The 14,995-nt window shown below is 34.5% G+C and overlaps 1 protein-coding gene and 1 long non-coding RNA gene across 2 annotated transcripts in view; one reads left to right on the top strand and one right to left on the bottom strand.

The window, feature by feature from the left end:
- LOC136416950 (uncharacterized) overlaps positions 1 to 1,371 on the top strand; it is a 52,599-nt gene extending 51,228 nt beyond the window's left edge. Inside the window, exon 2 of the long non-coding RNA XR_010752752.1 lies at positions 1,213 to 1,371. This is a non-coding gene — a long non-coding RNA (uncharacterized lncRNA). The remainder of the gene's footprint in view (positions 1 to 1,212) is intronic.
- Positions 1,372 to 9,359: 7,988 nt separating this feature from the next.
- Positions 9,360 to 13,851, bottom strand: LOC136416795 (uncharacterized). Its single transcript, XM_066402152.1, has 5 exons — positions 13,757 to 13,851; positions 11,381 to 13,485; positions 11,223 to 11,311; positions 10,491 to 10,820; positions 9,360 to 9,995 (listed from the first exon to the last, which is right to left on the bottom strand). The coding sequence occupies exons 1-5, from the start codon at positions 13,849 to 13,851 to the stop codon at positions 9,360 to 9,362; spliced, it is 3,255 nt and encodes a 1,084-aa protein (XP_066258249.1).
- Between the last annotated feature and the right edge of the window lie 1,144 nt (positions 13,852 to 14,995).

Here is a 14,995-nt window from a genome sequence, read left to right as displayed (position 1 = left end):
TGAATTCTGCATCGAACTAAATTAAAATATACGGGGGTCCCAATTTAAAATAAGAAAAATAAAACACTTTGAAGTTTGAAAAATGTGACGCTAAATTTTGGAGACCCTGTACAATATCGATCATCGAAACTTTTTTAATAAAACTATTAAACCATGCTTAATAAGCATCTTGAGTAGTTTCTTTACATAGACATTATCTCTATTTTTTATTATTTTTTCAAGCTAGAGGCGCAAATGTAATTTTTTTCAGTTTTTAATTTTTTTCGCCAGTATTATTTAACCGATCTCAAGAAAATTTGAGGAATATGTAGACAATCATAGAAAGCATTTAAATTGTGAAAAAAAAAGGGTGTTCCATTAAAAAAAAAGTTCGGTATCGTCACACTTTTTTGGGACACCCTATATAATTAGAAATATTTTCCTGGAGTACGTCCTAAGACACAGGTAAAGTATACAAAATATCGAAATCCTACTGTCAATGATAACCGAGCTATAGGAGACGGGAGGTGAAGTGCGCCACCCTGTATATTCCAAACTTAAGCTAAATAACGTCGTGTTATAAAGGAAAAATGAAAACCAAAAATTTAATTTTCATACTTTACGCTTCCGAAACGAAGCGTTTGTAGATATATGTTTATGTGAACTTCTTGCTTTATTATTTTTGGTGGAAAAATATGCTATTAAAATAATGTAATTTAATTTCGGTCACTGCACATTGTGGTAAACATCAAAACTCCAATTTTCTCTATTTTTTCCTTGTAAGATTCTTTTAATAGTGACAATTCAAAATAAAAATGTCGTGATTTCTATGTTATTTCCACAAATAGAATATGAACGATATCGAAAATATTTATGTCTCCAAAAAGTTTCTAAATTGAAGAAAATCTTTTTCACAAAAGCGGTCAGTGGTACACTTATCATAAAAAAGTTTATAACTTTAAAAGAATATTTGACTTCAGGAACATTATCATCTTGCAAATTTTGCTGATGAACTGAAAAGTCTCATAATATAGATTATAAAGTGGCAGCATAGGCTAAATGTTTTAGTGAAATTAAAGTTATAAATAAAAAACAAAACACAAGTTGTGTGTTTGTCCCTTGATTTTGGTAACAAAACTTAAACATGTATAAGTTCCGATGAACATTTCGGTTTAACTTTTGGAGTTTTATTGAAATTACAAACGTGATTTAGTGTTACTTTTATGTTTTCAGAGACGAGCCCTTTCATTCATGAATGAGAAGCATTTAGCCAGTATATTAGTTGATATGAGAAATACGACGAATTTTCAAGGTTGTAAGTTGCAATACTCAATAAAATGAATGATATACTTGTTTTGTATTGATAAATTACGAATAAAGGAGCAGTATTTGTTAGTTGTTTTATTAACTAATACCCTATTTTTAAAGGAGTTATGGGGAAGTGTCTTTTATTTTTTGTAAATTAGGAAGTGTCGAAAAGATGGTAAATATGCCTAGTTATTCTACAGGTATCTACATAGTAATTCAAACATGCTCGATTCCATGGTTGAAAAATTGTAAATAATCATCAGTTAAAGAAAATGGAGATTGGTGTTGGTGTCATTCTACAAGTGTCAATGGAGTGCGAGGTGAACTGAGTAGCTTTGCAGAAGTTGACACTCGGAGTGAACGAAGAAATATCATAACTTTAAGTTAGCTAAAGAAGGCTATAGTTGAAGAAAACTAAGTAAAATTATTTTTAGTCATATTTCGAGCATTTAGAGTGTGGATAAATAAATCCGATTTTTAATTCTTATTTCGGTTATAGGTCTTTTTTGAAAGTACTATGAGGGCCGTTTGATAAGTCAGTGACTTTTTGAAATTCTCACGTAATAACTTTAAATGTAACACTATGCCCGTCAACTGTTATCTGTTAGTAGACTACTGTCAAATTTTGAGCAACTTACGTCATTTAGTTTTTGTTCAACAGTCATTGAAAGTAGACAACCTCGCGAATTTCGACAAAAATGGAGAAAAGTGAATTTCGTCTGCTGATCAAGCATTATTTTTTACATAAAGAAACACCATTACGAAAACCAAGCAAAGGCTTGATAAATATTATGGGGACTCTCCACCATCAATTTTAATGGTTAAAAAGTGGTTTACTGAGTTTCGTTGTGGTCGTACCAGCACAAGTGACGCAGAACATTCAAGTCAAAAGAGGTCCTCATGCCAGAAATTGTCGATAAAATTTATGAAACGATACTGGACGTTCGGAGAATGAAAGTGCGTGAGGTGGCTGAGGGTGTAGGCATCTCAACTGAGCGGGTACATTACATTTTACATGAATATTTGCGTATGAAAAAACTATCTGCGCGATGGGTGCAGCGATTGTTCACACTGGATTATAAGCGCTCCAGTGTGACCATTTCAAAAGAGTATTTAGCGATGTTCAGCCGCAATTCGAACGAGTTTTTGCGCCTTTTTGTAACCTTTGACGAAACGTGGATCCATCACAACACACCAGAGAACAAGGAACAATCAAAACAGTAGGTTTCTCCAGGTGAACGTGTACCAAATAAGGCCAAGATGGGTTTGTCGACCAACAAGGTGATGGCCATAGGTTTTTTGGATGCACGCGGTGTCATTCACATTGTTTACCTTGAAAAGGTTAAAACGATCACTGGTGAATATTATTCAGAGCTTTTGGACAGATTCGATATTGAATTGAAGCAAAAACGATCGCATTTGGCGAAAAAAAAGTGCTGTTCCATCAAGACAATGCATGGGTGCACACGGGTGTAGTCGCCATGACAAAGATCCATAAATTAGGCTCCCAACTGCTACCCCACCTACAGTCAGTCAAAGTGAAACGCGTACACTGAAATTATTCCCATTAATTTGTCCCCATGTTCAGAAATTAACATAAAATTATTGTTTATTTATTCATTTTATTAAATAGACCTGGTAAATATGCAGGAATTCCAATAATGTTGCAATTTTCAACAAATATTTTGATAAAAACAATTCTTCACATCAAAGTTAAACTCGTACAGACTCGTTATTTAGTAGCAAATATCACTTTAGAAGGTTTTCATGCTAAATTATCGTGTTTCCCAATTAATATAAACAGTGTTTATTTAGTTCTATTGTTATTATTATTATTATTATTATATAATGGGTCGTCAAAGGGGACAAGCCAGCGTCAGTGAAAGGAAACTTATAGTTCAACATTATGAGTGCGGAAAATCATACCGTCAAATCGGAAAAATGGTCAATAGAAGTCACACAACAGTATAAAGTATCATAGATAGATACAAAAAAACAAGATCTTTGAAAACAAATCTAGGAAGAGCCCTAGAAAAATTTTTAATGATCATGATGAGAGGTGGATTTTAAGAAAAGTGCAAGAAAATCCTAAAATATCTGCTCCTAAACTGGCGAAGATGGTAGAAGAATATTTAAATAAAGTTGTAAATCCACAAACCATCCGGAATTTACTACATAGACATGAGCTAAAGGGTAGAGCAGCCAGGAAGAAACCGTGGATCAGCAAAGCTAATAAAGCAAAGCGTTTACAATTTGCTCAAGAATACCAAGCAAAAGATTTTAACTTCTGGAAGGAGGTAATTTTTGCAGACGAGAGCAAATTTAACATTTTTGGTTCAGATGGACAACAATTAGTTTGGAGAAAACCCAATGAAGCGTTGAATAAAAAAAATTTAAGGGTGACAGTGAAACACGGAGGAGGATCCGTTATGGTCTGGGGCTGCATGTCGGCTAAAGGCCCTGAAAATCTCCATTTCATTGAAGGTATCATGGACCAAAATATGTATTTGGATATTCTAAAGCAAAATTTAAAACAAAGTACACAGAAATTTGAAATAGAAAAATCATTTAAGTTTTATCAAGATAACGACCCAAAGTACAAAGCAGCAAAAATCAAACACTGGTTGCTGTATAATTGTTCCAAAGTTATTGAAACACCTACTCAGAGTCCAGATCTTAACGTAATTGAAAATTTGTGGAGCCAATTGAAAGTAGCTGTTAGAAAACATGACATTTCTAATAAAGAACAATTGAAAACGATATTAAGGGAAGAATGGGCAAAAATTTCGGCAAACTACTGTGAAAAATTAGTGAAATCTATACCTGACCGTTTAAAAGACGTAATAAAAAATAAAGGACTTTCAACCAAGTATTAAATTGCTATTAAATACATTTTCGAGCTAAAATTTGCAAAGTGTACGAGTTTCATTTTGAGATGTAAAAGTGGTTTTCTTTCAAAAAGGGTGGATGTTAATAAATTAGAATAATTTTTGATTTTTGATTGTATTCAATACAGAATTTCATTTGCGGTAAATATATATTATTTCCCAATTTTTACTTATAATGAAAATTATCCCAAATAAAGCTAATGTACGAGTTTCATTTTGACTGACTGTAGTATATTCTTCAGATTTAGTCCCCTGCGACTATTTCCTTTTATAACCTGTGTTCCTGTTGTTTCCTCTGTAAACCTGAAGAAATGGCTCGGCGGAAAGAGATTTGAGTCGAATGAAGAGGTCATCACTGAAACAAACGCCTATTTTGAGGGCCTCGATAAAACTATTATTTGGAAGGGATAAAAAAATTGGAAAAACGCTGGACTAAATGTATCGAGCTGAAAGGAGACTACAGTGAAATCCCTCTTAAGCGGATACTGACGGTACTAGAAATTTTATCCGTTCAAGAGAAGTATCCGCTCAAAGGGAAAAAGTTCAGACATAACGGATTTTTTTTTATCATATAAAATCGTCAAAGAAAATATGTATTTAAATGTAGGAATTGTTTATGTAAAGAAAAACCAAACATGTATACACATTTAAAAAATAATTAAGACAAAAATTCATCTAACATAGTTTGACGAGTTTTTCTCTTCAAAAAGGTTTCTTGAAAGTGCATTTCCAAATTTAACAAAAAATTTAAAGCTTTGGTGTTCCTTGGTGTAAAGAAAAGTCTCTCAATGCCTTTACTGAATTAATTGCTTCATTGTAGGTGTTAATAATACTGCATTCTATTTCTCCTGCGCATTCTTGGTCACCATCGAACTCATCTGACTTACTTTTTTGAACATCCATATTTTTTTAAATTGAATCTGAAACAGATTCCTCTTGCGTTTCTTCCACAAATAAATCCTGATCTATAATAAAATATTCTTCAAGGGTCTCTTCCGTTATACCTAAAGATTTTTTTTGTCTTATACAGTGTGTCCGGGTTAAGGATTTAACACTTTCGTAAAACCTTTATTTCTTAATCGATTTTGACGTTTTTTTTTTTGTTAATTAGATATTCAAAATGCGCATTCGTCTAGTGGATACGATCCCTCTTTATCCATAATCATAACCAATTACGTGCATTTTTATGGGATCAAATTTCGGAAAATACTATTAGGGCTTTTTTTGGGATAAAAACGAAAACAGATTCTTAATTAGAATGACCTAAAACTTACCTGTTCCGATTTTCATTTTTCTACTGTACAGGATTTTCGAGAAAATCAATAAAACATGTTTTTTACGTAAACAAATTTTAAAATTGGCAAAAAAATTTATTTTAACAATAATTAACTAAATTTTGATATTTTCAATCAACCCCCCAAATTCTCGTATACATTTTTCAATACGTCGACGATTATTTCTCAGTACTTTACTTAGTTGTTGTGGAGTTATGCTCTGACAAGCTTCTCTACTAGTAATACGAGCACAAAACGTAAGATTTTTTTTATTCCAGAATACAAGTTGTTGAAGAACATTGCAATTTTGTTCTTTCATTTATGCCAAAGTGTTTTAAACATTAGACAGATATTTTTAATTCATTACTTTGCTTCCTTTTTCCTTTGCTACCTGCAATGTATGCGGTATCCACAAGTTAAGTGTGCTGTGAAAACGAACAATATATTGCTATGGTTACGAACTGTTAGGTACTAACTGTTGGTTTGCTGTTCGTAACATAATCAACTTCACAGAAGTAAAAAGTTCGAAAAATGTCTTATTCGCTGCAAGAAAAAGTAGAAATAATAAGATTAGTTGGTGATGGGACGCGTACTTTTCGTGAAGCAGCAAATGAATTTAATCGACGACATCCAGAACGCAATATTAGTCATGTAACAGTCGCAAATATCAACAGACGTTTTAACCGTTATGGGACAATTGTAAAACTACCGGAGCAGCAACGTAATCGCGAGCCTCAAGCAAACCAAATAATTTTAGATTACTTTAATACCAATCCGCATTCAAGTCTGAGGGATGCTAGCAGAAATTTAAACATTTCTAAAACTCATATCTGGGAATGTTTAAAAAGAAGTGGTAAGAAACCTTTTAAACCAAAATTTCTTCATTCACTTGAAGCTGGAGACCAAAATCTAAGAATGGAGTTCTGTTTATGGCTCCAGAGTATGTATCAAGATGATCCTAACTTTTTAAAAAACATCCTATACACCGATGAAGCTACGTTTACGACAAATGGTGTAGTATCGACACAAAATTGTAGAATATGGAGTGATCAGAACCCGAATTGGATAATCGAATGTAAACGACAATACTCCTCAAAAGTAAACGTTTTCTGTGGTATCTTAAATCAAAAGATTATTGGGCCATATTTTTTCAACGAAAATTTGAATGCTGCTCGTTTCCTGAGGTTCTTACAAAATGAGTTTAGTGACGCACTTGATGAGCTTCCCCTGAGTTATCACTACAATTTACATTTACAACTTGATGGAGCGCCCATTCATAATGCGGTTAATGTGAGAAATTGTTTAAATGATAATTTTACCAATCGCTGGATCGGACGAAATAGTCCTATTATTCGTTGGCCACCACGATCTCCGGATATCACACCCATGGATTTTTTCGTTTGGGGAACAATAAAAAATAAAGTTTATGCCACAAGACCCCGGACACGAGAAGAGCTTTGTGCGCGTATTAGAGAGACTTGTCAGAGCATAACTCCACAACAACTAAGTAAAGTACTGAGAAATAATCGTCGACGTATTGAAAAATGTATACGAGAATTTGGGGGGTTGATTGAAAATATCAAAATTTAGTTAATTATTGTTAAAATAAATTTTTTTGCCAATTTTAAAATTTGTTTACGTAAAAAACATGTTTTATTGATTTTCTCGAAAATCCTGTACAGTAGAAAAATGAAAATCGGAACAGGTAAGTTTTAGATCATTCTAATTAAGAATCTGTTTTCGTTTTTATCCCAAAAAAAGCCCTAATAGTATTTTCCGAAATTTGATCCCATAAAAATGCACGTAATTGGTTATGATTATGGATAAAGAGGGATCGTATCCACTAGACGAATGCGCATTTTGAATATCTAATTAACAAAAAAAAAACGTCAAAATCGATTAAGAAATAAAGGTTTTACGAAAGTGTTAAATCCTTAACCCGGACACACTGTATATCTCCACTGGTAGGGATAGAGGAAGTTCTTCTTCCGCATCGTACTGTTCTAAGATTGGGTTTTCAGTGTGAAATGCTTTGTTAAAACAATTTGTTAACGTAACGCTAGTTACTTCACTCCATGCTTTATTTGCATAGAATATTGCATCAAATAAAGTTAGTTATTTTTTTGACTAAATCCCGTGCAGAATTTGCATCATCGATATTTACCAGTAAGTGTTTCAATAATAAAGTCCTTTATAATGAAATTTGAAATTCTTGATAATACCTTGGTCCAGCAGTTGGCACACACTTGTGCAATTTGGAGAAAGAAAGCATAATTTTATATTTCTAAGATTCGTTTCTTTGGGATGCGAACAAGCGTTGTCCAAATATAATAGAATCTGTCGTTTTTAAGCACCCATTTTTCGGTCAAAGTCTCTTAGCCATTCAGTCATTATATCAGCGGTCATCCAAGCTTTAGTGCTAAATTTCCATATCACTGGAAGTTTGTTTAAGTCAATATTTTTAAACGCTCTCGGCCTAGCAGCTTTTCCAATTATCAGGAGTGATTATTTTTCACCATTCATATTAACATAATGTAAGATAGTGATTCTATCTTTGGAAAGTTTTCCATCAAAACATCTTTCTTTTTTTAGAGCTAAGGTTTTATTTGGCAAAGCTCTAAAGAAAAGCTTTGTTTCGTCAATATTGTAAATATTTCTTGGTGGGTACTTCTCTATTAATAAGGGTAATTTTTCCAAAAAAGTTTTCACATCCTCAGGATTCACTGAAGCAGACTCCCCTGATACTGTTTTAAATGTTATATTGTGACGAGTTCTAAATCTATTAAGCCAACCAGTAGAAGCACTAAAATTTTTGTTTCCTAACGTTTCTGAAATTTCCTTTGCTTTTGCTTGTACCAATCGATCTTAGTAGAAATAATAACGATTAACGAAGTTAACGAATTGGAAGAATTTGGTATTTGTACGTACCTGTTAATGGAATCCCTTTATTCCGAGACTACAAACCACTTGTAGCATAACTGATCAATTTTTAGACCTTGAGACTTTAAAAAACATATTTTTTCGCCGACGTTAGTATTGGAATACCATTTCTTCATAAGATTTTTTCTTTTTTTTATAATTTCTGCCACCTGTATTTTGCCTATTTTAAAACGTACTGCTAATTGCCGAATACTTAACTTTTCTTGTTCATGTACTTCAAAAACTTTAATTTTTTGTTGCAATGATAAAAATTGTTTTTGTACTTTTGGCGCCATATTTAGAAATTGTTAAAGAACGGGTAGGTTTTATTTTAATAAAATACACGCACGTGTCCTCAAACAACTTTATTCTATCCTTTTCGGGAATCGAATGTCCCACATACCAAAGATGCATCAGGGTCACCCCCGAGTGCATCTGTTTATCTTCAAAAGAATTAGCACATACCATTCCACCTTCTTCCCACGCTCGCAACCCTCAATCATTCTATTCACACTTATATTAGGACAAAACTGATATTTGAGCCGTTCTCTGCATTTCATGTTTTAGCCAAGATGATAAACAGACTCTCCATATTTACGACTAATGGTTTAACCTAATTTAATGTAGGGTTAAACAATAGAGGGTATATACATATGTATTCAATTATGGAAACTAGTTATAATATTCGGCCATCCTGATCTGCTGCGCGCCCTCGCGGAGTCCTGGTCGTTGCGCTGCTATTTTGGTTTAATGCTGAAATATAAACACATATAAATTTTTTTTTTATAAAAGTCTATACACGCCAGAAATCTCTCTCTTTCTCTTTTTTTTTTTTTTTTTTTTGTAGGCTATGGTGTTCCAATTTTAAGTTTGTCATTGTATTTATGGTGTTCCATTTTTTTTTTTGTTTTTTTTTTTGTTTTTTTTTTTGTTTTTTTTACGGCATGGTGTTCCATTTTATTATATGTTTTTACTACTATTGTTAATATTTTTACGACTCTAGCAAGTCAATTAGCTCGTCGGTGCTATTTACCTCAGAATCTGAGGACGTATCAGATTCGGGGATAGCTCCGGATTTATAGCCACGTATCGTATTCGCTGCAACCACTGCAGAGTACCTCGGATAACCTTTTATCCCTTTCAGAGACACGATTTCGTAACGATCATTTTCTAGAACTTTAGATATTTTATATGGCCCTCCATATTTTACTCCTGTTTTACGGCTGGCGACTTTGGAGTCTTTTTTAGCTCCCCGCCATAGAACCAAGTCGTCTACAATGTATTTAGTGCTTTCTTTTCGCTTTTTATCGAATTGTTTTTTCATTTTTTTACTTTGTAGATCCATTCTACTTTTTGCATTTTGTGCAACTTGTTCCCTATTTTCAACCATTAAATCGTCTTGACTTAAATTTCCAAAACGGTCTTTATTAAAGCCAAACATTAACGTATGAGGGGTGTAACCTGTGCTTTCATTGATAGTGTTGTTCATGCCCCAAACAACAGCAGGTAGTTTTTCATACCACTCATTCTCGTTTTGTATACTTGTGTTTATGCCGTCCAAAAGAGTACGGTTATAACGTTCAACTTGACCATTTGAGCGTGGTGAAGCTACTGCATTCAGGATCAACTTAATTTTTGATTCATCGCAGAATTCTTTAAATGTTTTAGATTTGAAAGCTTTTCCACGATCTGCGATAATGCGTTTTGGTGTTCCAAACATGCTAAATAAATCTTTTAGACAATAAATTACTTCTCTTGAGTTTGTTGTTTTAGTTGGTCTTGCAAATAAGTATTTAGAAAATGAATCGACAATCATAAAAATATAAGTGTAATTTTTACCTGACTTGCAAAAAGGTCCTAAGTGGTCAATATGCCATGTGTGGAGGGGTTCCTTCGACTTAGGTATCGGGTGGAGAAAGCCTTCTTTTTTCCCATATTGGCTTTTTTTATATGCACAATCAATACATGCATGAACGTATTTTTTTATAAATCGCGTCATTTTAGGAAACCAGAATTTGCTTTTTATTAAAGCTTCGCATCTTTTTAACCCAATGTGGCCGATTTCGTCATGATATTTTCTCATTATGTTGAATCTACATATTTTTGGAATTACGAGTCTCACTTCACCATTTAATATTTTTCTGTATACTCTGTTATTTTTAAGACAATATGTGGATTTTATCTCTTTGTCCGCGGTGCCTGCTTTTAGTTTTTCGCGGATTATTCGGATTTGTTCGTCTTGCATTTGCACCGTAATTGCCCAATCGTCTATTTCTAACATAAAAACATTTTCCGTATTTCTGCTTAAGGCGTCTACGTGTGACATTTTGTACCCTGGACGGTGTTCAATTTCAAAGTCGTATTCTTGTATAGCTAACCACCAACGAGCTATTCTTGCCACTAGTTCTTTCTTTACGAATGTGCTTCGTACTGCGCTACAGTCTGTCACTATCTTAAAATGAGTACCATGAAGGTAAATTCGAAAACGTTTTATAGACTCAACTACCGCTAATGTTTCTAGCTCATATGAATGGTAAAAAGACTCATCCGCAGTTGTTGTTCGACTATAATAAGCTATTGGTTTCAATCCGCTCTCTGATTCTTGGAAAAGAATTCCCGCGATGCCTTTTGAACTAGCATCCGTGTGTAGTTCTTTTTTTGATTCCGAATTGTAGATTGTTAAAATAGGTTCACTTACTAATATAGATTTTATTCTCGGAATTGTTTCGTTTTGTTTTCCGCTCCATTCCCAGTTTACATCTTTTCTTAATAATTTTGTTAATGGAGACACTATTTCGGCATGGTTTTTAATAAATTTTCTAAAGTACGAGCTGAGACCTAAAAATTGGCGTACCTCATGCACATTTGAAGGGGTTTTAAAGTCTTGAATAGCTTTTACCTTCTTGGAGCCGGGTTTTATCTGATTTTCACTAATTTCGTACCCTAGAAAATCAATTTTAGTTTTGAAAAAATAACATTTTTCTAAATTTAGCTTTAAATTATTTTCTTCACATATATTCAAAATGGTGTTGAGTTTTTCCATGCCCTGAGATATAGATTTAGAAGGGATTAAAATATCATCTAGATATACTAGGATTTCTGAGTGACGCAACGAACCCATAATGCTATTTACCCATCTTTGAAAAGTCGCTGGCGCGTTACATAAACCAAATGGAAGCCGGAGGAATTCGTATTGACCGTCCGGTGTTATAAATGCGGTTTTATCAATAGACTCTTTATTTAATGGGATTTGATAATACCCTTGCTTCATGTCTAGACTAGAAAAATATTTATATCCGCCTAATTGGTTGATCAGATCTTCGATATTTGGTAATGGATATCGGTCTTTTACCGTGATGGCATTTAGTTTTCTATAATCGATGCAGAGCCTATGGTCCCCATTGGGTTTTTTTACCAGAATTGCAGGGCTAGCGAATGACGAATGAGAGGCTTGTACTATACCGGCGTTCAGTAATTCGTTTATTTGCTCACGCATAATTTCCTTTTCTTTTTCTGATAGTCTGTATGGCTTATAATATATAGATTGTTTTGAAGTTAAAGTTATAGAAAATTCAGTACCATTTATTGTGCCCAGTTCGGCAGGTGATTGTGCAAAGCATGATTGTTTTAGTTTTAATAACTCGAATAATTGATTAAGGTCTTTCTCCACCAGATTGCCGTGTTTTATCTGGGATGTTTCTATATAATTTAGTTGTTTGGCTTGCCGGTTACCCCTTTGCTCATACTTTGACAAAGTTACCTGATTAGGTTTAATTTCTAACATTATGTTTTGTTGATTTAGTATAGGTTGTCCTATGATAATATCAATATCGTTCATTTGTGTGTTTACTATTGTTATCTCTGTATGTATCTCGATTTTATTTATTAAAATATTGGCTTTAATTATGCCTTTTGGGATCACCATTGACCCGCCAAAACTTTTAATAACCGTATTAGAGGGCATTAATTGTAGTTTTGTTTTATTTAATACATTTATATTTGCAACGTTTATTGTACTTCCCGTATCTAAATACCCTCTAAACGGAACATTATTTATTACAACTTCTACTTTGTATAAGTCATTTTGTACTTGCCCTACAATGTTTGTTTCTTCAATGTTTTTTGCCTTATACCAGCAACTTTCTTCTCGGTGTCCCGGTTTTTTGCATACACTGCATCTTCTCGGTTCTAGAGTTTGGGACAGTCCCGATCTTCTTCTGCGGCAGTCCTTCGTGACATGGTTGGTGAGCCGACATAATCCACATCGTGAAGGTCCTGCTGACTTCGAGGTGGATGGCCCGCTCCTCTTCCAGCAGTCCTTGGCGTAGTGGCCTAATTTTCCACAAACATAACATTCTATTCTGGACCTTTTTTCGGGGTGACCCTGAACCAAGTTTTTCTGAGGACTTTGGTAATTGTCCATAGGGGCGATGAAACCTGCATATAATTCATCGGGGGTGGTGCACTGGAATGCACGGGCGTTCGGTTGCAGCTCCTGAGGTAGACCCCGAATTATGCATGACATCGTGGCTTCATTGTCAAGTCGGCACTGCTGTGTAAGATTTAACTTGGCGTGGTAATAATGAGTCATGCTTTCATCGGATTCTTTCCTTCTAGCAACTAGCTCCTCCAATAAAACAGCGTAATCAACGCATCGGGGAAATGCCCGGGATAAGGCCATTTTCCACTCTGCCCAGGTCTTGTCATAATTTTCTTGGCGGAAAAACCACTCACGTGCAGCCCCTTTCAGTTTCATCTGCATGTAAGCGGATTTTTCGTAGTCGGTCCATCCATGAATGTGGGATAATTGCTCTATTTTATTTAGCCAAGACATTACGGTGTGGTGACGATCGTCGGGATCAAATGGAGGAATTATGTCGCCTTTGACAGTTAATTTTGTGGCGCTTGTCTCCATGTCGCTGGGCCTATCTTCACTCGGGTTCAAGTCTTCCAGATCTGTGGCAATCAACGGTCTCGGGTTGGCTCCAAATTTCCTTTTTAGGGCGGCGGTGATCTGTTTTTGCAAGTGTTTTTCGAGCAAATCGTCAAACACTTGCTCTTGTTGCATTCCTTCCTCAAATTCCTGGTTTTCACTCATGTTATCCATTCTCACTTCGCTTAAATTTAATTGTTCACAGACACAAACTAATATATACACTAACTTAACGAAAAAAAGTTTTTTTTTTTTTTTTTAATAATAAAATAGTCTTGTGGATCCCACTTCTGAACTGTTAAAGAACGGGTAGGTTTTATTTTAATAAAATACACGCACGTGTCCTCAAACAACTTTATTCTATCCTTTTCGGGAATCCAATGTCCCACATACCAAAGATGCATCAGGGTCACCCCCGAGTGCATCTGTTTATCTTCAAAAGAATTAGCACATACCATTCCACCTTCTTCCCACGCTCGCAACCCTCAATCATTCTATTCACACTTATATTAGGACAAAACTGATATTTGAGCCGTTCTCTGCATTTCATGTTTTAGCCAAGATGATAAACAGACTCTCCATATTTACGACTAATGGTTTAACCTAATTTAATGTAGGGCTAAACAATAGAGGGTATATACATATGTATTCAATTATGGAAACTAGTTATAATAAAATATAAAACGATCAAATGGTGAACAACTCTTGATATACACTGTTCTATCAGACGCCCTTTTCTGCCTTTCATATATGTAATAAAGCAAGGGTTGCTAAATTCTCAATAATATTTCAAATGATAAATCTGTCCCTTTTGAATAGACGCCGACACCGATGCCGATAATATATCAAAGAGACCGCCAAAGTGCCGAATCGTCATATAAATGAAATTTACCGATCATTTTTAAAGAAAATTACCAATCTTTGTTTGCTGTTTAAATTTTTATGGTCAAGCGAGATTTTTTTTCTCAACGTTCTAAAAACGACTGTCCTTGTCCGGACAAGAGGGAGTCGTTGCAATGCTTTTTTAATGGAAGGTATTTGGGACCAGACAAAGTGTCCGTTCAAGAGGGGTGTCCGCTTAAGAGAGATGTTCGTTATGAGAGATTTCACTGTATATTGAGAAATAAAACGTTTTTTCGCCGAAAAATATATCTTTAATTCAAAAAGTCACTGAATTGTCAAACAGCCCTTGTATTCGATTGCTGATAGTTCTGACGACAGGAAGTTATACCAAGAACAAATTTGAAATATCAACGTAGATAGTGAAGTTAATACCAGGTGTGATGCATAACTACCTTGTGGATTAATGACGCTGGATAACATACAGTTTTTACTTTCCACGTAAAACGTCTTTATTTTTGTAAATTAAAATTCTTGATTAATTTAAAAAATAATTGTCCTTTTTACCAATCAGCGTCTGTTTATTGAAAATCAGTTGAAATAACATAATATAAGCTAATATGTTGACAAACCTCGTCACATGCTCAATAACAAGATTCGTCTGAGGTACGAATTTTTTTTTCTTTTTTTGGGGACGCGACACCGGGGATAAAAAATTTTGTCGGTAAGACGGTACTGAAGTCCGTACTTCCAGCCTGTGTGGGGTTTCACTCACTAAAAAACCCCGTGTTTGCAGAGGAATTCTAGCCCGTGTCCGAAGTCCTCTGTCGCGCTTTTTGGCCGCTTTTGGTGTT

The sequence above is a fragment of the Euwallacea similis genome, chromosome 25, assembly GCF_039881205.1.
Source record: "Euwallacea similis isolate ESF13 chromosome 25, ESF131.1, whole genome shotgun sequence".
NCBI lineage: Eukaryota > Metazoa > Arthropoda > Insecta > Coleoptera > Curculionidae > Euwallacea > Euwallacea similis.
The sequence above is the reverse complement of the archived record's forward strand: the minus strand, read 5'-3'. Positions and strand labels throughout refer to the sequence as shown.

Coding starts and splice junctions, on each gene's coding strand:
- LOC136416795 (XM_066402152.1), bottom strand. CDS start 13,851: ATGAAATGCAGAGAACGGCTCAAATATCAGTTTTGTCCTAATATAAGT. Junction 13,486..13,756: donor CGTGGGAAGAAGGTGGAATG/GTATGTGCTAAT, acceptor ATTAAATTTAAG/CGAAGTGAGAATGGATAACA. Junction 10,821..11,222: donor CCCCTTCAAATGTGCATGAG/GTACGCCAATTT, acceptor ACTCATTTTAAG/ATAGTGACAGACTGTAGCGC.